At 40.2% G+C, this 24526-nt stretch overlaps 1 protein-coding gene and 1 long non-coding RNA gene across 4 annotated transcripts; both read left to right on the top strand.

The window, feature by feature from the left end:
- The first annotated feature begins 4945 nt into the window (after positions 1 to 4945).
- Positions 4946 to 7907, top strand: LOC116273084 (ribosome biogenesis protein BMS1 homolog). The gene is made up of 3 exons (XM_031662008.1): positions 4946 to 5053; positions 6615 to 6823; positions 7718 to 7907. The coding sequence occupies exons 2-3, from the start codon at positions 6648 to 6650 to the stop codon at positions 7905 to 7907; spliced, it is 366 nt and encodes a 121-aa protein (XP_031517868.1). The 5' UTR covers positions 4946 to 5053; positions 6615 to 6647.
- A 1224-nt stretch (positions 7908 to 9131) lies between these two features.
- On the top strand, positions 9132 to 24080 carry LOC103881041. 3 transcript variants are annotated; one of them, XR_004181569.1, is made up of 4 exons: positions 9132 to 9151; positions 17094 to 17225; positions 20175 to 20360; positions 22266 to 24080. It is a non-coding gene; the product is annotated as an uncharacterized LOC103881041 (long non-coding RNA). The 3 variants fall into 3 exon arrangements; XR_004181567.1 differs by lacking the exon at positions 9132 to 9151 and adding an exon at positions 13171 to 13554; XR_004181568.1 differs by lacking the exons at positions 9132 to 9151; positions 17094 to 17225; positions 20175 to 20360; positions 22266 to 24080 and adding exons at positions 13171 to 13554; positions 14293 to 14383.
- Positions 24081 to 24526: the final 446 nt, after the last annotated feature.

Genomic DNA, 24526 nt, shown 5'->3' on the forward strand with positions numbered 1-24526 from the left:
CTGGTCACAAAGCACCCCGAGGTGGCCTTCAACTTCTACTTCTTGGTTCTTTTGCTTACCATTTCTATTTCTAGAATGGCTTTGTCTTCTCACTTGTCTGTCTGGTAATATCCTACTCCTGTAAGAATCAATGAGTTCTTGGTACATATTGGCCTAAATTTGCCTCCTGTTTGAACCTTTTTCCAGTTTTCCAGGCAAGGTTGATTTATCTGTCTTCTGTGTTTCCATAACAATCTTTCCAAGCATAATACAGTAAAAATAGAGCTGATTCGTCATGTCCTGTCCGTTTCCCTCTGGAGACTTGGGAGCTGATGTGAGAATACTGGTGTGCCCCTGTATAAGCTCTTTGGTGGCCTTTGTCAGTTGAGCACAGTCTCAGTATATAATTGTTCTCAGGTACCATTAAACTGTACCTGAATAATTGAAGGATTGAAAATGTTCAGGAAATCACCCAGGATGCTTCAATAATTCGTCCTAATTAGGGTTATGGGGAAACTTTGCATGAGAAAGTTTTTTTTTTTTTTGAAACTTTGAGGATAAATTAAAATTCAGTAGGCAGAATGATAATATATGTTGATAATTTTTTATTTTAAAATATTCATTTTTTACCATTTTGATATAATAATTTATTTTTTAAGAAAAAGGCAGAAACTGCTGCTTATTAGAAGGCAGATTTTATCAACTTTTATACCCCTAAACTTGTTGCATACCAAACCTATATTAAAAATCTATAAATCAAATTATAAATTGTGCCTAGTATAATAATTCTATATATGGATGTAATGCTTAATTGTTCAGGAGCTTTAATAACTTGAAGGCACTTTGATTGCTTTAAAATTAATTCTAATTGTATTTGTTTATATTGTATTATTAAGCAAAAGTACAGAGTAAGCAATTAGTGTGATTAATTCCTCTTCTATAATACAGCAAAGCACTGCCTCCCTAGACCAACTCTCTGGGATCCCTGGAAGACATCTGGCATCCAGCAAGTCTTCACCCCCTCTTCTGAAAGCTCTGGAGAAACTGGAGGCAATTCTGTGAATTATTCACCCTCTAGAGGCAATTCCATTAATTACCCTCCGTCACTTATCCATGACACAATTTCTTCAGTTACATGTGGAATGCTGTAATGTGTCTCCTGGCCAGACCCTTTATTTCACAGATGTGGAAATTGAGGCCATGAAGGATGAGATAATTGTTCAGAGTCCACATGACTAGTTACTGCCCAGAGCCTGGCCTGGACTTCTCTCTTGTTCTGGGGTCTTGAGTTCTCTCCCTCTTCTTTAGTATATATGACCAGATGTAACATAATCTGTGTACCAGATGGTTATTTTCCATCTTTTGTTTCTTTGCATTATAATAACTATTTTAATGGGTATGGCGTTGTACCTCACTGTGGACTTGCTTTCCATTTCCCGTATGACTTGTGATATTGTCTGCACGTGTTTTAAGGTTTATACACTAACAAAGTTGATTACTAGGGGTGTGGGTGTAAGGGGAACTGTTTGGCTGCTGAGTGGCTTCCCTGTGGGACAATCAGCCAGAACCCACTATTGTATTAGGGCAATCCCCAGATGTCACCGTCTATGAGTCTTTTCCAGTTTTTATGGGTACATAGTAGGCATATATATTTATGGGGTACATGAGATATTTTGATACAAACATATAATGCATAATAATCACATCAGGGTAAATGGGATATTCATCATCTCAAACATTTTTCATTTATTTGTATTATAAACAATTCAGTTTTAAGCAGTTATTTTAAAATGTACAAAAAAAACTATTGCTGACTGTAGTTACCCTGTTGTGCTACCAAATAGTAGATATTATTCATTGTAACTGTATTTTGCACCTATTAACTATCCCCACTTCCCCCCACCGATTGCACTTCCCAGTCTCAAGTAACAACCATTCTACTCTATCTCCATGAGTTTAATTGTTTAATGTTTAGCTCCCCAAAATGAGTGTGAATGTGCAGTTTATCTTTCTGTGGCTGACTTATTTCACTTAAAATAATGTTATCCAGCACCATTCCATGTTGTCACTAATGACAGAATCTCATTCTTTGTTATGGCTGAATAGTACTCCATTGTATATATGCACATTTTCTTTATCCATTAATCTGTTGATAGACACTTAGGTTGCTTCCACATCTTGGATATTGTGAATAGTAATGCAATAAACATAGGAGTGCAGCTATCTCTTCAATATATTTATTTTCTTTTTTGTGTATATATCTAGCAATGAGATGGCTGGGTCATATGGTAGCTCCATTTTTAGTTTTTTGAGGAACCTCCAAATTGTTCTCCATAGTGGTTGCACTAATTTACATTCCCACCAACAGTATGCAAGGGTTCGCTTTTTTCCATATCCTCACCAGCATTTGTTATCACCTGTCTTTTGAATAAAACCCATTTTAACCAGAGTGAGATGATATCTCCCCATACTTTTGATTTGCATTTCTCTGACAATCAGTGATGTTGATCACCTTTTCCTGAGTCTATTAGCCTTCTGTATTTCTTCTTTTAATAAATGTCTATTAAGATCTTTTGCCCATTTTAAAATCAGATTATTAGATTTTTCTCTATACAGTTGTTTGAGCTTTTTATATATTCTGGTTATTAATCCCTTGTCAAATGGATAGTTTGCAAATATGTTTCCCCATTTTGTGGATTTTCTCTTTGTTGATTGTCTCTTTTGCTGTGCAGAAGCTTTTTACTTAATGAGATCCCATTTGTTCACTTTTGCTTTGGTTGCCTCTGCTTATGGGATATTGCTTAAGAAATCTTTCCCCAGTCTAATGTCCTGGAGAATTTCCCCAATGTTATCTTGTAGTAGTTCAACCTACCAAGATTGAACCATGAAGAAATTCAAAACCTGAACCGACCAATAACAAGTAATGAGATCAAAGCCTTAATAAAAAAATACCAACAAAGAAAATCCTGGAAGCAATAGCTTCACTGCTTTATTTTATCAAATATTTACAGAAGAACTAATAACAATCCTACTCAAACTATTCCAAAAAAAATAGAGGAGGGAGGAATATTTCAATGCCTGATACTTAAACCAAAGACCCATTAAAAAAGAAAACTACAGGCCAATATCCCTAAGGAAAATTGATGCCAAAATCCTCAAGAAAATTTACAGGCAAAACAAAGTCCATAACATATTGGAAATTATTCATAATGACCAAGTGGAATTTATGCCAGGAATGGAAGGATGGTGCATCCTAATGCAAATCAATGTGATCATCATATCAACGAATGAAGGACAGAATTTATAATAATGTAGATTGTTAACATGAAGCATTTGGTAAAATTCAACATTTTTGTAAAAACTCTTTTTGAGGCAGTCTCGCTCATCCCCCAGGCTGGAGTCACGGTGGCCAGATCTGGAAGCTCTGCAAGCTCAAAAGCCTCTGGGTTGCGCCATTCTCCTGCCTCAGCCTCCCGAGTAGCTTTGGGACCCTACAGAGCCCACGCCCACCTCGCCCGGCTGGTTTTGTATTTTTTTAGTAGGAGCGAGGGGTTTCACCCGGGTTAGCCAGGATGGTCTCGATCTCCTGACCTCGTGATCAGCCGTCTTGGCCCTCCCAAAGTGCTGGGATTACAGGCTTGAGCCACGCCCAGCGTATTGTAAAACTCTTAACAAAACAGGGTACAGAAGAAACATACCTCAACGCAATAAAAGCCATGTGAGGCACACCCACAAGTAGTATCTTACTGAATGGGAAAAAAACTGAAAGCCTTTCCTCTAAGATCTGGAAGAAGAGATGCCCACTTTCACCACTCTGCCTCCTGAGTTCAAGCGATTCTCCTGCCTCAACCCCTCCCAGGTAGCTGGGACTACAGGCGCATGCCACCACATCTGGCAGCTATTATTGTGTGTGTGTGTGTGTGTGTGTGTATTTCTAGTAGAGGTAGGGTTTCATCGTGTTAACCAGAATGAGATTATAATCTCTGACCTTGTGATCGCCTCGGCTCCCAAAGTGCTGGGATTGCAGGCATGAGCCACGGCGCCCAGCCCTTCCTGTCTTCTTCAAAGCTCTCCAAACTGTTCCAACCTCTGCCCATTACCCACTTCCGAAGCTGCTTCCACATTTTCGGTTATCTTTATAGCAATGCTGTACTTCCCAGTACCAATTTTCTGTATTAGTCTGTTTCTTGCCTGCCCTCAGGGTTTGTTGGTCCTGGCAAAAGAGGGCCTTATTTTATTTATTTTTCTTAGAGACAGTGTCTTGCTCTGTCGCCCAGGCTGGAGTGCAGTGGCTCATCTCAGCTCACTGTAAACTCCACCTCCTGGGATCAAGCGATCCTCCCACCTCAGCCTCCAGAGTAACTGGGACCACAAGCACCACAGGCGCCCGGCACAACGCGGCTAATTTTTTTTTTCTTTTTTTAGAGACAGAGAGGTAGTCTCCCTATGTTGCCCAGGCTTGTCTTGAACTCCTGGGCTCAAGCGATCCTCCCGCCTCGGCCTCCCAAAGTGTAGGGATTACAGGCGTGAGACCCCGCGCCCTGCCAAAAGAGGGCTTTAGGGCACCCCAGAACGCGAGATCCCCCTCATCTGTCATCTTTAAAGAGGAGGAAGTGGACTCCAAATCGAGCGATAGCCCATTCGTCCCTGGCACGGTGACTGCCGGGAGGCCAAGACCAAATGTGTCTCCTTCCGGCTTTTGCACCACACTAACTAACTGGCGCCAGGCCGCAGAGCCGCCCTGGCCTTCCGCGAGGACTTGGGCGAGTGCGGTGCACGCTGCTCCAGAGTCCCACCGCGGAAGTTGAGGCCGCGGATTCCGAGGGCGGGGTGGAGCGGGTTCGGTAGGTACCCGGACCCGGTGAAACGCACTGCGTGGACTGCGCCTGCGTCCGCACTCAGCTTTTCAGCAGTCTTTCTTCCGGCCCTGAAAGCCGTCCCCACGCCGGTCTCTTTTTTCTGCCTTCTTGTTTCCCTCCGGCGAGTCGGCGCGACGGTGAATTTCCGTTTCCGGCGGTGTCCATGCTGAACTGAGGAGTCGCAGTTGCCAGCAGGTTCAGTACAGCGGGCTGGGGTAGGCGGCGGTGGGGTCCCTGATTGTGGGACACTGGGAGGATCGCGAGTCGTGCGCGTGGGAAGGTCCTTCCCCGGTCCTCCGGGTCATCTTTGCTCCCGAGGAGCGGCATATTTCTCATCTGCCGGAGGTGTCCTGTGGTAGTTGGGAGAGTGACCGGATGAATCCCTGCAGAGAGCCGGGACAGGGAGGGAAGGTGGCTGGGAGACGTAGTTTCCTGGCGACGTGGTCTCGGCAGGCGACTTAGACCTGAGCCGGATCTGTTGACCCGAAATTGTGCTTTTCCCACCAAAGAAGGACAGGGAGAGAAACATTAGTACAAGTTCCGAACTAAAATATAGCAGAGAAGAAACATAATCACTGAAATCACACAGCTCTTCAGTTTCAAAGCGTTCCTAGCGCCTAGCTCTTCTAACTCCCGGCCAGTGTTCTTGACATTCTGGTGCTATATAAAGACTTTCTGTTTCCGCTGGTGTGTGGGTCTGTGGGAAGCCTCTGACTCACCTCCGTGCTCCAGTAGCACCCTGTGCAGCCTTCCAATGTCGCCCTTATTGCATGCGCAGAAGATACTAGTTTGGATTTCCTCTGCAAGTCAGACCATAGCTGTATCCATTTACTGGCACAGTGCCTAGCACATCATAGACAGACAAAATATTTATTAAACTGAATGAATACTGTACCTTAATTGAACGAAATACTATCCTGCTCCCCCCCCCCTTTTTTTTAAATCAAGCTGTCAGATTTTATGAAGCCCCATTTCCTAAAAAAACTCACTAATTCAGTGATTACCAATTTATTAGCCACAGATTCCCAGGTAACTCAGAAATCACTGGAAGGGTCTCTGTAAGTTCATGGGGTCTCCAGGTATCATCTAGAACCAGTCCTATCTCACAAGTTAATACTTGACAAGTTAATTATATATTGTCTGTTGTACTCTTTATAAAATGTGCTAAGATATTGCTATTTCTCAAATGTATATAAGTAAGTTGTAATTTAGGAGTTTTACAGAGTCAGCAGGTACTAAAAGTAATACTGCGATCATATTGGAAGTTCATAAAAACGTTTTACATTTTTTATTAAAATGTAAGTTTTAGTTTAAGTTGAGAAACCACTTCTTTACTCCAGTTGATACTTAGGTCTGAGCTGTCCGGTGTGGTAGCCACATGTGACTTTAGAGTTAGAATGAAATTAATTAAAATTTCATTTTTTCAGTTTCCCTAAGTATATTGTTAAGTAACCACATGTGGCTGATGGCTAAATGGCTGAAAAGTACAGATATAGAATATTTCTATCCTTGCAGAAATAGATACTGCTGATGTTGACACTTAAGATGAATAAAAAGTTACAGCAATAAAATGTAACTTTAGGAGAGGTAACTCATCTAATTTATAGCATCACAGAAATGAAATTGGGAATGGTTAAGCAATTTCTACCCTTGTTCAGTAAATAAATACATCATCTCTTCATAAAGAAATAAATGAAATTTACTGTTTTTCCCTGGGTATTGCCTGGATTGTAAAATGCTTCTCCCACCTCCTTACCCCAACCTTCTTCCTTGTAGGTTAGAGTTACTTGTTATTGGTAAATAGCTACAATGGAGACTAAAGACCAGAAGAAACACAGAAAGAAAAACAGTGGGCCCAAAGCTGAAAAGAAAAAGAAGCGGCATCTGCAGGATCTCCAGCTAGGAGACGAAGAAGATGCCCGGAAGAGAAATCCCAAAGCTTTTGCAGTTCAGTCTGCTGTGCGGATGGCTCGATCCTTTCACAGGTATGTTAGGGTACAGTCTGGTCGTTCTTCCATTGATTCTTTTTAAATAGTAGGAGCCTCTCACAGGTGACATTTGGATTCATGAGTCTAGTCCAGCTCCAAAGGACATGGAGATGCGTGGTGTGTGGCTTTCACTAAAACGTGAGAAGCTTTCCCATAGAAGCTGCCTTGCCTCCAGCATCTGCACACTGGTTGGTGTTTATTGCCCAAGATGCAAGAATTTATAGAATTTGTTTGTTCCTAAATTTTAAACTGTTTCTATGGTGATAAGTGTGCTTTTTTCCCCCTAGGTATGTTTTACATAGTTGTAATATAAAATAAAAAATTACAATATTTAATACTAACATAGCTTTATTTAGTGTGTCCTTGTGATATGCCTAGCGGTATACCTTAAACATTATTCAACTAAATGCTTCCAGCAGCCTTACCAGAGTAGGAATCATTCTTGCCCTCATTTTATGGGTAAGAAAACTGAGGTCAAGAGAACAAGTTACCTCCAATCATGTAACCAGTAAGTAGGAGAGCCAAATTTAACTCCAGAGCCTCTGCTCTGTTATGATGCACTGCCTCGGTATTTACCTTTTGGTTTTTTAAAAAACTATTAAAATCACTCTTAAAACAGTTAGATTTAAGGAGTGTTTAATTTTCAGCTCTCTATGCTATTGAAGTCGTCTTGTTACATCTTTATTGAACAGCAGTTATTTCGAAGGGGCCAGAAGTTAACAAGTTAATAACTGACAAGTTAATTATCTAGTGTCTGTTGTCCTCTCAATAAAATGTGCTAAAGTACTCATATATATAAATGTACTAAAAAAGTTTACTTATAAAGTTGATACCTTTTACTCTATTTTGAAAGTGAGTTTACTATTTATTTATTTATTTTTTAATGAATAGGACTCAGGATTTGAAGACAAAAAAGCATCATATTCCAGTGGTTGATCGAACTCCACGGGCCCCCTGTAGTGGTAGTGGTGATGGGGCCTCCAAAAGTTGGAAAGAGCACTTTGATACAATGCCTCATTCGAAACTTCACCCGGCAGAAGCTGACCGAGATCAGAGGCCCTGTGACAATTGTGCCAGGTAGGAGATGCCAACAGACCTTGCAGAGTTGGCGTGGCTGTTGTCATCTGGCAGGGACATGGAGTACTTTGTTGGTTTCTTAGTAGGAACATGTTAAATATTGTCATATGTGTTACCTGTCTTATACTTTTACTAAGTTGGCTATAGCTTCAGAAAAGGGTAAGTTCCCGGAGGTAACTTACCCGGAGATAAGTTCCCGGAGATAAGTATGTGATAATGTTCACATTGAAAATGTGCACGTTTGCCTTATGAAGGCACATTCTGGTGGAAGTGCGAGTTTTCTCTTTTTCCTATGAAAATTGTCTGCTTTGGGAGATGGTGACCTTTCCAAGTTTGAGGGAAAATGAAACAAACTTCCAGTGGTAGAATGGGAATGTGCAGTCTGAAATCTCTTGTTAGTGCAATAGTATGAGTTGGATTGAGAGCTTTTCCTTTATCTTTGGAGCATCCATATTTTCTTTTTTCCCTTTTTGAGACAGAGTCTTACTCTGTGGCACAGGCTGGAATGCAGTGGTGGGGTACAGCTCACTGCAGCCTCAACCTCCCAGGGTTTAAGCAATCCCTCCCTGCCTTAGCCTCCTGAGTGGTGTGTGCCACCGCCTGGCTAAGTTTTCTTTTCCTTTTTTTTTTTGTGAGAGATGGGGTTTCCCCCATGTGAAGCTCAGAGCTGGTCTCAAAACTCCTGGGCTCAAGGGATCTGCCTGCCTTGGCCTCCCACTGCACCCAGCCCATATTTTCTTGACCATTTTCTTTTTACCTTAATTTAGAAATAATTATTGTTATGAATATTCTGTTGCATTATGTTTGAGCATGTTTGTAGCTTCTGAGTAGGGAATCACGGGAGAGTTTTGATAGAGGTAAAGACTTTGGCCTGCAGCTGAACAGGATCATGGTTATCCTTCGAGGAGCCTGTGCAGTCCGAATTTTTCCCTGTTTGAGCACTTTATTCATCTGGGTAGACTTGATATTATTTAGAATTTAGAGCACAATAAGAAAAACAGAATGGAATTTATTTTGTTTACCAGTTTTTGCCTATAAAAAATGGGCTTCTGGTACCTCCTGTAAGCTTACATGATGTTTTACTGGATGCGGTAAAAATAAATTAAGAGTTGATGGTTAGAGTTTTCAGGATCTTTTAGTAAAATTTTCCATCTTTTCCTTATGAGTAGCATGAGAACTCACCATTATTGAATCTTGAGATTATTGATATTAACATGATGATTGATCTTGGCTAAAGTAGCAGATCTGGTAAAGTCAAAGCAGGGAGGCGCCTGGGGTGCTGATGGAGACTTGTCGTGATATTAGGTTATTTATCCCGTGATGAAAGGAAGAGAGTCCTATGATTATTAAAGGAATCATAGTCATCATCAGTGATACAGTAGATATGATTGAATTGATGATAATAATTATGGTAATAAATGTTGTTATATTAATAATAAAAATGGAATGTGCACAATGAAATATGACCGGCTCTGAAAAACTGAAATGCGGGATGGAGAAAACCTTTAATGAACACAATAATAAGAGCTCATTAATATGTATACATATATACAGCATACATCTCATAGTAAGTACCATTTTTTTTCTTGGACTCTTCCTGGCACTGTGCTAACTGCTTTCTAGAATTGAAAGCTTACATAAATCCTTAGTGCACCCTTAGGTGATAGTTAATATCTGTAGTTTACATAAGATGAAATAGAGCCCTCAACAGTTAAATAACTTTGTGTGAAGATGGGACCCTTGTTCCTGATGGTTCCGGAACCTTCATCCTTAATGATAATGCTAAAGTAAGTACATGAAGTGCCCTGAAGAAGTGGTCAGAGTTTAGCAATAAAAAATATAGACAGTACTCAGTGTATGGAAAATGTACATACTCTTGCATTTATGGAAATGATAATGTTCCATGCAAACATTATTATGTTTTAAATTAGAAAAAATAAAAACAAATTAGCAAAAAAGTAAGCCATATTGATGAGGAAGTGTGGGGTGAGAGATACCTTGGTTTTTTTTAGACAGCTGTTTGGTAACAAAGGGCTACAGATTTTATGCTTTGGCCCAGGAATACTCCTAAAATATAAAGTAAAAAGTAATACACATTTTAAAAAGTTTATTGCCCATTTGTAATGTCAGAAAACTAAATAACATTCAAATTTTGAACATGTAATGCTATTATTAGTAAAAATAAGTGTTATTAATGTAGTGTAAGCTTACTAAATCTTGTGTACTTGAAATGATCAAAATAGTTCATAGAGTCATTTGTTTCTCTTTTATGTAAAATGTAGCAAGTTTCTAATATTAAAGACATACATATTAAGAGATGCCTTTAATTTTATTTTTAATTATTATGGATACATAATAGTTATACATATTTATGAAATTTTTTATGTGGTGTTTATTAAAAGCATACAATGTGTGATGATCAAATCAGGGTAATTAGGATATCCATCACCTCAAACATTTATCATTTATTTGTGTTAGGAACATTTCAATTTCATTCTTGTAGTTATTCTGAATTATATAATAAGTATAGTCCCACCTATTGTGCTGTTGGACTGCCAGGTACATTCTGGCATGTTTTGTACTGTTAGCCTTTCCTCTTTGTCCTCCCTCCCTGCTCCCCTTACAGCCTCTGCCATCATTGAGAGATGCCTCATGCAATCACCAAAGATTTTTCAAAAGGAACACACACATTTGGTAAAGTACTCTTAACTGTAATGCAGGATACGCACAATGTGCATTTTTCTTTTTCCTTGCTGTATAACCGCTGGTCATTCAGATCCTGCAGAGCAGTATCCTTCTAGATGCATATAAACACACACCACCCTTTAAACACAAATGACGGCTTATTTTTTTTGTTCTATGCTTTGCTTTTTTTGCATAATGTCATGCGGAGGCATATAATAAGTACTGTAACTCTGCCTCGCTTTTAATATAATATTCATTTTATGGGCACCACTTAATTGTTAGCCTAGCTTATGTTGATTACTTCTGTATTGGGTTGTCAAAGCCTCCTGTGTACAACAAAAGCACACACAATACATGAATTTGGGTGTGTGCATGCGTTGATGTGGATTAAGGGAGCAACGCAGATGACCAAAGGCCACGGCAGCTGGGGACTGTTCCCCGTTTCCCTGACCTTACAGCAGCTGCTTGCCCTGGCACTCTGTGACATTAAAACCGCGAGTGTGAGGATATTCTGCCGCAACCCTTTGAGCTTGGTCCAGTGTTGCGGGCAGCTGTGCTTGCTGCCTCAGTCTGCAGTGGCAGCTGTGCTCTCTGGCCACCTTCATATATTCTGTGGTTTCAGTTTTGGTGTTTTCCTGGATTTTAATCAAGATGGGCATTTTCTGTTTCCATTTTTCTTTGTTGTTAATTTTAGTTATCTATGCAAAGAAAAGAACAGAAATGTTTTTAATACTTAAACTAGAAGTTTCCAAGAATCAATTCTGAAATTATTTTGCATCTTTGAAGCATCTTAAAAGTTAAAATTGGTCTCATCTGCTTACTGTTCACCCACAGAATACCAATCATCATAATCTTACTGTTTTTTTTGACCTAATTCTAAAATGGCAGCTATTTAAAAAAATTTTCTTAACAATTGAGTTATCCAAATTAATATATAAGATAGAGGTTTCCACTGCATACTTCTCAGCAAAAAACAGATTTTTTTTTTTCTATGAAGATTGAAAAGAAAGATGGTTTTCTGTACACATTTAATATATTTCATTGATTATCACTTACTTCCCATTCTTTGGTGAGACCTGTTATTTGGCTTAAAAATACCTTACCAGAAAAACTTGATTTCTTTAGAAATTGGGTATTCTTAGGTAGGGCCAGGAGTGAGACCCAACCTTTTCTAAGTTACTTCTCATACATTAAAAATTCTTATAATGAGGAAGTTTGCATCCTAGTGGACATCATGATTTGGCTTTAGAGCAAAGTCAGAGGTGGTGGTTTCCTGTCTGGGTGATGCTATGGTTACTTGATTTAGTCTGGAGTTACCTTTTCTGTTGAGGGCGAATGGTAATCTTTTGGCTTTGTGGATCATGCTCTTTTGCAGCTATAGCTCTGGGTTGCATGGTACACACAGGCAACCATAGACAAATGTAAGCAGTGTGTGGCTATGTTCAATAAAACTTTGAATTTACAAACACGAAATTTGGTAGGCGGAGTTTGCCGTGAAATGCCAACCCCTAGTGTAGGTGGTCTGTTTGGTGATTTCTTTGAAAAATGATGTGTTCTGTTTGTAGGTACTGGTCTTATAAGATGCCAGCTTTGGGTTTGAAATGGAAACGGTGAGTTTCCTATCCTGTCGTACGGCTTTCTAAAGCTATGGGAGTTCTCACCACTCATGACTCCTTCAAGCATAATAACTGAAGAGGAACAAAGAAGCGATTAAAACACAGGTTCAAGACAGAAGTTTACCGGTAGAGGAGAAATGATTGGTACGGATGCACTAGCGAACAAATCCTTTTTAAAATAGACTGAGAGGCGGCAGTGAGCTAACGCATGAAATGTCCCAGCACCCAGGAGAGCTTGGCTGATTGAGATCACTTGAGCCTAGAGTTTTAGAGCTGGGAGCCCAGCATGACCAAGCCCCATCCCAGTACTAAAAATGCCAAATTAGCGGTGTGGTGGTGCGTGCCTGTAATCCCGGCTACTCAGGAGGCTGAGAAGTGAGAGCCTTGAACCTGGGAGGCAGAGGAGGTGCAGTGAGCTGAGATCAGCCATTGCACTCCAGCCACAGGTGACAGAAGTGAAGACTCTTGTCTCCAAAAATAAGTAGAAACAAAATACTGAAGAGACATTACTAAACGTCTCTCTAGGATTCGCCTCCTGAATTCCGTTTGTGTATGTTCACAGTCCCTGGCCTCCTGAATTCCTTTGTGTGTGCACTCTATAGCCTACTGAATTCAGCATGGTGTGTGTTCAGCCTCTGGCCTGCTGAATTCTTTGTGTGTGTGTTCAGTCTATGGCCTGCTGAATTCCTTTGTGTGTGTGTTCAGTCTCTGGCCTGCTGAATTCCTTTGTGTGTGTGTTCAGTCTTCTGGAAGGTTTCCCTCAAGAGAGTGCTTGTTCTGGGCCTCTTGGTGTATCTCATTTGTCTCTGTACCTGCTGCGCCAGGCAGTGTCTGGCTGTTTTGGGGTCGGGACTTTATATAATAGAGTACATCAGAAATTTCTCCTAGTTACAGGACCAGGCACTGCCCCTTCCTTTCTATACCGTTCTGGTCCATAGAGAAGCACAGAACGTTCTGTCTCAGACGCCTCACCTCCCTCTCCTCACCATACTTAGATGGATGCCCCGGCTCAACTGCAGAGCAGTCTGCCTCTGTGGGGTTCTAATAAGTCCTGAAAGAAGCCAGCAAGGCCCTGGAAGCCTCAGGACAGTGGCTTTGCTGGAAGTCTCCCTTCTTAGGATTGCTTCTTGTTTAGAACTTTTATTTTGTTGCAGTATTGATGATAATTTAATTGAAATTTAGTTTTTAATTTTGCTCTAATGTTTAGGGTGCCAAGCTGTTCTACCTTTCTGGAATGGTGCATGGAGAATATCAAAACCAAGAAATCCACAATCTGGGCCGTTTTATTACAGTTATGAAGTTTAGGCCTCTCACATGGCAAACTTCTCACCCTTATGTCCTGGCAGACAGGTAAAAAGTGATTGTAAATTTTTTCTTCTTGGGCCATATATTTCAAAGCTAAAAAGGCTAGAAAAAGAACAGTGATAGGATTTATTTTGTGCCTGTTTGAATAGTGGGGATAGAAGTGTAGTTGATGGAAAATGTCTACTTATATCATTGCTCAAAGATGCTGTGCCTTTGGGAGTAAATTAATTATGAGATGTTTAGGAAAATGGGAGGACTTGGAAGCATTTAAGGCTACAGAATGTGGCCCCATCCTACGTTCAGCCTCAGTTTTGAGTGATGCTGCCTTCGTGCCCGGGTGCTTGAGTCCTTCGTGTGTGCCTTCACGGCCTTCAGTTTCCTTCCTTTGTGCTCTTCCTCATGTGGTTTTCTCAGCCTGGAATACCCTTTTTCCACCTGCCAGAATCCAAGCCACAGTAAAAATCCCAAAGCACAGGCTCACTCTCTTCCAGCAAGGGATTTTCTGAATATGTTCTTCACTCTTCCCTGACCCCAGGTGGACATCATCTCCCTGTCTGGTGTCTTCTGGAATGAAAATGTCACTTTCAGCCTAGAGACACAGTTGTGTGCCTGTCCCCTTTTCCTCTAGCTGGATGGGGAATGGTGCTTCTTTATTTCTGCATTTTCTAGTTTTCTAAATGATGTGCTTAGTGGACAATAGTGTGATGAGTCATTGACACCTGAAAGGAGGTATAGGAACTTTTGGCATTCATTTCTGCTGCATGATTGAGTTTATTTTTCTAGGATGGAAGATTTGACAAACCCAGAGGATATCCGAACAAACATCAAATGTGACCGGAAGGTGTCACTTTATGGTTATTTAAGAGGAGCACACTTGAAAAATAAAAGCCAAATTCACATGCCAGGTATTCTCTTGTTGTAGAACATACTAGAATTACACATAGGATTCTTGGGATGACTTCATTTCTCAGGAAAACTGAAAAATGACCAAACAAGGGAAGATGGCCTCGCTGGAGGTTTTTAAAGTAACCCAGATGTGTGTAGGCCTGCAAAGGTGTTATCAAATCCCCTCTTCTCTGACCTCTTGTCTTGTAGCTAGAGGGCCACTGTTCCAGTGTGGCACAATGCCCTTCTTTAGTGATCATGGGTTAAGCCCTTGGACTATGGCTCGTTTTTTTGTTGTTGGTGGTGGTGACTGACCCCATCAGTCATGCTCTTTAGAAAGCATGCATTTGGATGTTTCTTTTATTATTATTATTATTATTATTATTATTATTATTATTATACTTTAAGTTCTAGGGTACATGTGCACAACATGCAGGTTTGTTACATATGTATACATGTGCCATGTTGGTGTGCTGCTATCCCTTTCCCCTCCCCCTACCCCACAACAGGCTCCGGTGTGCGATGGTCCCCACCCTGTGTCCAAGTGTTCTCATTGTTCAATTCCCACCTATGAGTGAGAACATGCAGTGTTTGGTTTTCTGTCCTTGCGATAGTTTGCTCGGAATGATGGTTTCCAGGTTCATCCATGTCCCTACAAAGGACATGAACTCATCCTTTTATATGGCTGCATAGTATTCCATGGTGTACATGGGCCACATTTTCTCTTTCTTTCTTTCTTTCTTTCTTTCTTTCTTTCTTTCTTTCTTTCTTTCTTTCTTTCTTTCTTTCTTTCTTTCTCTCTCTTTTCTTTCTTTCTTTCTTTCTTTTTCCTTCCTTCCTTCCTTCTTTCTTTCTCTCTCTCTTTCTCTCCCTCTCTCTTTCTCTCTCTCTCTCCTTTCTTTCCCTTTCCTTCCTTCCTTCCCTCCCTCCCTTCCTTCCTTCATTCCTTCCTTACTTCTTTCTTTTCTTTTCTTTTTTTCTTTTCTTTTCCTCCTCTCCTCTCCTCTCCTCTCCTCTCCTCTCCCTCTCCTCTCCCTCTCCTCTCCCTCTCCTCTCCCTCTCCTCTCCCTCTCCTCTCCCTGGGCTGGGTGCAGTGGCACAATCTTGGCTCACAAGCTCCACCTCCCAGTTCATTCTCCTGCCTCAGCCTCTGAGTAGCTGGGACTGCTGGCTTCCCGCCACCACACACCTATTTAATTCTTTTTTTTTTTTTTTTTTTTTGTATTTTAGTGAGGCGGGGGTTTTCACTGTGTTAGCCAGGATGGTCTCGATCTCCTGACCTCGTGATCCACCTGCCTTGGCCTCCCAAAGTGCTGGGATTACAGGTGTGAGCCACCATGCCCGGCCTGTGCTACATTTTCTTAATCCAGTCTATCACTGATGGACATTTGGGTTGGTTCCAAGTCTTTGCTGTTGTGAATAGTGCTGCAATAAACATGCGTGTGTATGTGTCTTTACAGCAGCATGATTTATAATCCTCTGGGTATATACCCCGTAATGGGATGGCTGGGTCAAATGGTATTTCTAGTTCTAGATCATTGAGGAATCGCCATATTGTCTTCCACAATGGTTGAACTAGTTTGGACTGTGGATCGTTTTTAACCCCTAGTCAATGGTAGATACTTACTGGCTTCTTGTCAGCTGAAGCTGGCTTTTTGGGTCCTGTCTTCTAGGGGTAGGAGATCTTGCCATGAGTGACGTCAATTTCCTTCCAGACCCTTGTGCTCTTCCTTAACAACGAAAGAAGCACTGTTTAAATAAGGAGAAGCTGGTTTATGCGCCTCTTTCTGGAGTTGGGCGTGTGCTGTATGACAAAAACGCTGTCTATGTTGACCTTGGTGGCAGCCATGGTTTTCAGGCATCAGTGAGACGGGGGTCATTGCTCTGAACTCTCATTATTCTTTCTGAATCTATTTTTTCATCACAAATAGTAATGTACGCAGCTTTTATTTATTGAAGATTTCTCTCTTGTACTTATAATAAAGGCTCAAATGCATATTGTAAATATGTAGAATAAAAAGAATACCTTGTTTTCATTGTACCAAGCAGAAGCATCCTGTCCTCCATGCCTCTTTGTTCCGTGGCCCCGGCACGGGCCCTGCTGCCAGTGTGGCACCTGCACGGCTTATCTCCATTTCTACAAAATCAGCGTGCTTTCCAGCTCTTGGTGGTCTTTTTCTCATTCTCAGTGGTCTCCTCATTCTGTATTTTAAAGTGGATTTCAAACGTTTATATCTTGTTCTGAAGTGGAATTTTATTGGGTTAAAATCAGGGTTATTTTAAAATGTTAGAAAAACTAGCATTGTTGTAGCACTGGAACTGAGGTTTTTCTACTTAGGTGTTCAGGTTATCAGGTTATATACTCCCTGAACTTTGGAAAAGTTTAATGGAGATGGGGGTCCATTTCAAGCTTTGTTGTAAGGATTTTCTTTGCTTCTTTTTTTTTTTTTTTTGAGACGGAGTCTCGCTCTGTTGCCCAGGCAGGAGTGCAGTGGCGTGATCTCTGCTCACTGCAAGCTCCACCTCCCAGGTTCACGCCATTCTTCTGCCTCAGCCTCCTGAGTAACTGAGACTACAGGCGCGCACTACCTGGTTCTCGGGAAATGTGTCTAAGATAATTTTGAGAAACTGCATGAAACCAGTGTCTCTCCAGGATCTTTGTGCTTTCCTCATGTGCCCTTTCTTGATGGTCTTGACAGGACGACGTGGGGCCCACCCATGAGCTGGTCCAGACTTTCTTCTCCACTCACTCCACCAAGATGGCTTCAAGTCGAGTGATGCTATTTTCTAGTTCCAAGCCACCTTGGGTCAGAGAATATAGATAATCATGGGTAAGTATGCTTTTTTCCTATTTTTAATTAAAAGATGTATTATGGAAGATTTTATCACCCGTAATTCTGCCATCATAACACATTTTGTTGGGATTCATTCTGTTTTTTGTTTTTCTTTGTGTATGCAAGTGTCTCTGAGGGCTCTTCACTTACCTGACATTACGAGGGAGTCTTTTCTTGAAATAAAATACAGGATGCATTTTTCAACAGACCCCAAATATTCCTCAAATACCACGCCATCTTCCATTGGTTGCTTTTTTGTTTTTTAGGAGACCTGAGGCCACTTGGCTTTCTTTTGGTGGCTGAAACACTAGAGCAGAGTCAGGGAGTTTGTGGCTGTCCAGAAGCCACATGCCTTGTCTCTGAAAGTTTTATTTAGATTATGTTGTATTATCTCATGGGTAGGTTTACACTGATATGTGGCTTATGTGAATTATTTTTCAGCCTGGGTTAGGAATTTGTATACCTTTATACATAGTGGATGTTTGCAAAACATTGGTTTTGTTGTAGTGATTTATGACTCCCAGTAAAATTTATCTGAAAAATTTGAGATAATCTAGTATGTAGTTTGTTACAATGTGCATAAACTACCTACTGCAGTGACTGACATAATGAGTGTTATTAGGTACTTTCATTTTTGCATATCCTTCTAGTCATCCTTGTCTACAAGCCTACCCTCTTCTAATATAGTTACAGTTAAAATATGTAATTTTATTTCTGTATTCTCAGCATTTCCTTTTTCTATACAGTCTTTATAGTCTTTATGTAGTCATATTTTGTTATTATTGGTGTATTTTTTTTTTTTTTTTTTTGGAGAGAAGGTCTTGCTTTGTCTCCCAGGCTGGAGTGCAGTGGCGTGATCTTGGTTCATTGCAGCCTGGAACTCCCAGGCTCAAGTGATCCTCCCACTTCAACCCTGCAAGTAGCTGGGACTACAGGAGTGCACCATCACTCCGACTGATTTTTTTCTTTTTTTCTAGAGATTAGTTCTGTGTTGCCCAGGCTGGTCTCGAACTCCTGGGCTCAAGCTATTCTCCCACGTTGGCCTCCCAAAGTCCTAGGATTACAGGTGTGAGCCACTGTGTCTGGCCTATTATTGCTGTATTCAAACTTGGCCATCTCTTACGGTATGATTTTTCATTTTTTCTAATTTAGGTTTTCATACTTTTATATATCGTGCTGTGTTAAATAGCTCTGTATAGTTTTCTTTTATCCAGTGATTTTAGCCTCCTTATGATCTTCTCTATCATTTATGGCACTGGTGACTTAAATTGAATGTTCTTCCTGTGTCATTCCTCCTACGTTTGTTACCTGGCATTTTTAACAAAGAGCTTCACTTCTCCTCTTTATTTCGGTCTCACTGCTGACTAATGCACTTGCGTTTTATTCTATGGGTTATTTTCCATCACTGTCGTCATTCTTTCTGATGTCTATGCTGTCCCAGATTTGGCCATGGGAGCCTTCAGCCTGCATCCTGTGTCCTGTCAACTGTCTCTGTTAGTCTTTAGCATTTCTTACTTTCTGACAGAACAAGAGAATCCAGGCTCATTTGCCCTCTTCCTGCCTTAGGCCTGGACTCAACCATTTCTCTTAAGGATCATGTGTTTTGGCAAAATTAATCAGCTTTCCAGATCCTAAAACACTAACTTCCTGTTGAGCAATTGTTTTCTAAAATTAGATTTTTAAAAGGAGTTATTCCTTTATTCTCCTTTGTAAGTTCTTTTGAAGTGTGGTGTTGAGACCATGCCTGAGTTTTGTATTAACTCTTACCAGTGTTTATCAGATCACTTTTTCCCTGCGCTATGTCATCTTAAACATCTTAAACAATTCCTTGGCATTTTCTATTTCTCTGTATTTTCATTGACTATATTGCCATTTCTAGATTAGCTGGCTAATGTACAAATTGAATTATTTTGCATTTCCTTGGTAATATCGGCTGTTGATGCTAAAGGAGGAAAAACAAATGGACTTCAAAACTGGTCAGATGCATCAGAAAGCCATTTTTGGAGATGATTCTATGCTAACATCCTCTCTCCTTTCTTGAGCTCTTAATTTTTTTTTCTTACCCAAGTATATACAGGTTGATTTTGTCTTTCTAGAAGATCCAAGATCTTTGGTTTAGAGATATGTTCTCTTAATGTTAATTGGTATTAGAATACTCTTTTCTGTATTTTACTTCAATACGTTTTGAGAGTAGAAATGATTGTATTTTCTTTTAACTTGTGAAGTAGAGCATGGCATACAAATGTTGTATTCTCAGTATTTCAAAAAATTACCTTCTTACTGTACAAGTTGTATTCGGCATATAAAGTCTATCCAGCTTTGTTTTAGATGCAGTGTGATTATTACATGTTGATAAGGTATGAATTGGAGATGGGATCCAAAATTACTGTACTTATTGTAATTTTTAAGCTAATTGTAGGTTTGGTGGTGAATATTTTGCTTCTGCAAAATGCAAACAGCATTTCATCAGAAGTCGTCTTATGGTCTTTCAGACATTTTGTTTTATATCTTTGGTGCTTTTTGCCCATGAAGTATCTCTTTTGTGTGTTTGTGTGTGTGTATTGATCTGCCTCTAAATTTCACAGCGCTCATTGTCAGGGATCAGCAGAATCAGGCCTAGGCAGAGAGCTGAGCAGTACTCTCAGTATGTGTCTGTGTCTTGGTTGCCACATTATCTCTGTTGTTTATTTATAGACTGGAGAACTCTCTGACCTGTAACAAAGGTTGGATAGGTCAGAGACAATTGGGAGAGGAATCCTCTGCTCTATTGTCCCCTGTGCCCCATGCCAAAATACATTCTGAAATCCATATTTAAATATTAAATTTGTATGGTGAATGTATTCTTTTTTAATGTTAAAAAAGTAAATGATTGGTCAGCCCACTTAATATTTACAATGCAGAACTTACTTTGCATATTCTCTGTCTTGTATTTTTGCTTTATTTAAGCTAAGCTAGCCTCCAAAGCTGGAAGCTGAATTGAGTCGAAAAATAATGACACGTATACAAGGTGTGTTTGGAGGATTGCAGATGCAGGGGCACCGTACTGTTAAAGGAGTGTTGGAAGCTCACTGCAGAAGACGATAAAAGCAGACTGATGTGTATTACTTGCTGAAATGTAAGCTGGAGGCACAGGTAAAGATTGCCAAACCTAATGAGCAGTTGGGCAGATAAGACAGGCTGTCAGGCCGTGGCAGTTCAGCAGTGGGCGTGCTGCCTGTGAACCAAGTCATTTGTTCCAGAGGCCTACACTTAAATACCACAAATAAAATTTTCCTTGTCACTGATATTTGGTATCACAATGAAACAGATACTATCTTTCAGATTTCTGGTTGAATTACCAGCCATTAACATCTGGTGATTTGGGTTGTAAAATTATTTTTAGTTTTGTCTGTTCACATTTCATCCATAAAGCACAAACAAGATATATTTTCCCACATAAGAATGTAAGCAGTATAAGACTTTAAAACACACTAATGAAATATACATGATTACATCCTTCAATGAACTAACACTTTCATCTGTGATCTTTATTTTGCAACACTCTGAAGTAACATTACAGTCTTTTCAGTGTGCTGTGTCATTTATATCCCTTACTTTATCCTAGGAATCCTGTATTGCCAATGAGCATATGAAAATTGAGACATGTGCATAACTTCTCCCAGTTGAGCCCATCAGTGGGGAGGAGCTATGTACCGGGGACATTTGGCAAAGATTTTCATGAGTCTGTTGGATATAACAGCTCCTTAAGAAAAACCTTACAGTTTACCTTCCCTATGTTTTACCATTTGTAAACTAAGGCTCAGTGATGTAAAACATAACACATTCTGTGCTGTGGCATAACTGCAGCTTAGGTTTTCATATTCAAGACAAGCACAAGTATAGCTGGAAAGGTATGAACGCTTATTATGCCTCAAGATTCCTCTGTTGGTTTAGTTGGGGCATTTCCAAACAGCTGACTTGGGGCTAAAGCATCTTTCTATCTGGCATCAGTATTTCTAAGTTGCCTTTAAGCTTAATAAACGTTTGGTTTTTATATTTCATTGCTTCAATGTGAAACACCGCAATTAAAAAAAAAATCACAGATACGTAGTATGTAATATAGTATTGTATATGTATATGTAATATAGTATTTTACACTAAATAATAGTGACTGGCAGTCCATTGGCTGAAGAAGTATTATTTTTCAGATCTTCTGCTCTGTGTCGTCAGTTGTAGACACTGACCTGGTATTTATCTGGAAGGGCTGTCAGGGGTTCACAGTGCTGCCTGTGGGTTATCTCCAGACCCTTTACAGATGGCACTTTAGGACAGGGTGAGTCACAGGTTGCACTAGAAGTTGCCTTTGAAATTAGACCTGAACTGTGTGGAACTGGAACCCTTGTACACAAAGCTCTCTACCATCCAAATCCTGCTGAAGTCTTAGGGAAGAACAGTTTTCCAGATTCATTCTTTCCACACACAAGATTTCCCCACTGCCCAATTACTCTCACCTTTTTTTTTTTCTTGACTGTTATATTTTACTGGACTCTGGAGTCTTACCTTGTACTCTCACCTTTGCGTGGGAGTGTACCTATTTCACCAGTTATACTATTTGTTTATCAAAAGCAGAAGTAGTTACTTACACCTGAAAATTTGTACCGAGAATATAGCTGTGAATATGTTAAGAAAGTATACTTAAAGTAAGAAATCAAAGGAAGTGTATTTAAATCAAAGCAAGAAATCCCATTTCCAAATGGCAATAAAGCGCGTGTTGCATAGAGAGAATCAGTGCAGGAGAGTGTTTTAGTAGCCCAGATTCGATTGTACACTGGTGAATAAGCAAGAGTTCTTTTTCGTTTTCATCTTGCAATTAACCGGGTATTTGGGTTCTTTTTCTATTCACACATGTCAGATAGAGGCATGCATGTTGTAAATTATTTTGTCAGAATGAAAGCCTGGCAGATTTAATGCTTTCTTCCCTTCTTGCTGGACTTGATACCAATCTCTTCTTCATTTCTTGATAATATGTTTGATTATTTATGTTTTCATTGCTTTTAGTGTCAGAGATGGCTTTGGATTCCCAGTTCTGTGTGCTCCTGTCTGGCTCCTGAACCCAGCTGGAGAGGTGAGTCTGGTGAAGTACTGACAGGAAGCTACACAGAAGGCAGCAAGGTATTAATAAGTGTACCTCTGACATTTTAACCACCTCTGACTGTTCCATCGAATGGACAAGTAGCAGTCTCTGTCAGAGCTTCATTTTAAAGAAAAAAAAGAAACTCTGAAGTTATCAACTGTTTATTAATTTATGCTGTTATTTTGTGTTTACTCAACTCATTATATTGACTTGTAAATTAGTAATTTGTGACCTATTATTTATGAATTCATTGCCTACATGTCAGCAAACAAATTTTCTTCTCAATAAAGAATCCGGTGGCTGGGCACAATGATTCATACCTGTAATCTCAGCATGTTGGGAGAGCCAGGCAGGAGGATTCCTTGAGGCCAGGAGTTCAAGACCAGCCTGGGCAACATAGCAAGATTTCATCTCTACAAAAAAATGAAAACATTGGCTGGGCATGGTGGCTCATTCCTGTAGTTCAGGTTACTCAGGAGCCTGAGGTAGGAGGATCACTTGAACCCAGGAGTTTGAGGCTGCAGTGTGAGCTGTGATCCTAAAACTGCTCTCCAGCCCAGGTGACACACCAAGACACCATCTCTTCAAAAAAGGAATCTAGGGGCATCAGTGTGTGCACGCAGCATGGGTTGTGAATGCGGAAGTGCATGTGTGCATAGTTGTGCTCAAGAATGTGTTGATGATTACACCTTCTCAGAATGAAGATAATGTGAGGTGGAGTCTTGCTTTGTTGCCAGGCTGGAGTACAGTGGCATTATCTCGGTTCACTGCAACCTCTGCCTCCTGAGTTCAAGCGATTCTCCTGCCTCAGCCTCCTGAGTAGCTGGAACTACAGGCACACGCCACCACACCTGGCTAATTTTTTGTATTTTAGTAGAGATGGCATTTACCACATTGGCCAGGATGGTCTCGATCCCCTGACCTCGTGATCCGCCTGCCTCTACCTCCCAAAGTGCTGGGATTACAGGTGTGAGCCACTGTGCCTGGCCTGAAGGTCACTTCTGCAAAGATCTCTCCACATCTCAGATTTGATTCTTCCTTTAAATATTTTTCTCATTGACATTTGAAAGCACCTGACCATATATAAAATGAAGAATTTTCCTAACTCCAAAAAGGATAATTATGACATCATCTATTATTTCTGTCACTTGTCTCATAAATCTAAACCATCAACCTGCTTATTTTTGTATACTGTCATACTGTGTATTCCCTGCATTGAATGCCTTTCTATTGATATTCTCTGTAAAAATTATGGGAAGTTTTCTGCACGCTAAATTTTCTGTTATGGGGATTAAATATCCACTCTCCATGTTTTTCTAAGTTTTACAGCAGCAACGGTAAATACAGCCCTCACAGCAGCCTGTTGTTTGTCCTGCAATTGTGTTTCCATCACATTACACGAAGCCTCTTTGTCTTTGTGGTTGTACCCTAATACGTTTTTAAAAATATTATGTAATGTGTGTATATACAAATACCTATATGTATGTGTGTACACATACAGCTGATACCTAGTGAGATTATGCAGGCATGAACTATAGAATTAGCTTGTAATTTTAAGAAAATAAATTATTTTGTGAGGATAAATCTCATGTTTAAGAAGGGGAATTACAATGGAATCATTTAGGGATGCCTCAGCCTAAACATAATATGGAAAAAGCCATAACCAAAAGTCATGTTAGAGTACTGCTAGGTTACTCAACCTATCATCACATTTAATTAAAATGTCAGTTTGAACCATGGCCAGTCTAGTTTGGTTAATATATTATTGAAATCAACTTGTGAAGTCTTCATTTTAAGTATAGAATTTGTGTTAATGAACCAGAAAATAACATTCTGTTGCGTGGAAGACGTGTTAAAGCCTAAAGATTTATGACTTTGTAAAAGAAGAAAACCAGCTGGTGATCAGTTGGCATTAGTACATGAGGATGTACTCATATTTGGTAATAGCCATTTTTTCTCTAACTAGAATAAGGGAGTTGGGAACGGGAAGCAGAAACAAGGACATGTATAAAAAATCATGGAACAAAACTGCATTGAGTTCTGAGTATGGATCTGTGATCCGTGCTTCAGTTTGAGAGGTTCATGTGTTCCTTATGAGAAGGGACAGGAAAGCCAGGAGGACAGGAGTATGTTTGGGTCTGTGCCTGTGCTTCCACCACAGAAGTCAGCAACTCTACCTTTCTCT

The sequence above is a fragment of the Papio anubis genome, unplaced genomic scaffold, assembly GCF_008728515.1.
Source record: "Papio anubis isolate 15944 unplaced genomic scaffold, Panubis1.0 scaffold349, whole genome shotgun sequence".
Classification (NCBI taxonomy): Eukaryota; Metazoa; Chordata; class Mammalia; order Primates; family Cercopithecidae; genus Papio; species Papio anubis.

Bases quoted from the DNA above. Each gene is read 5' to 3' on its own strand.
- LOC116273084 (XM_031662008.1), top strand. From the start codon at position 6,648: ATGGAGACTAAAGACCAGAAGAAACACAGAAAGAAAAACAGTGGGCCC. The intron at 6,824-7,717 runs GTATGTTAGGGT...TTTAATGAATAG, and splicing joins ATGGCTCGATCCTTTCACAG to GACTCAGGATTTGAAGACAA.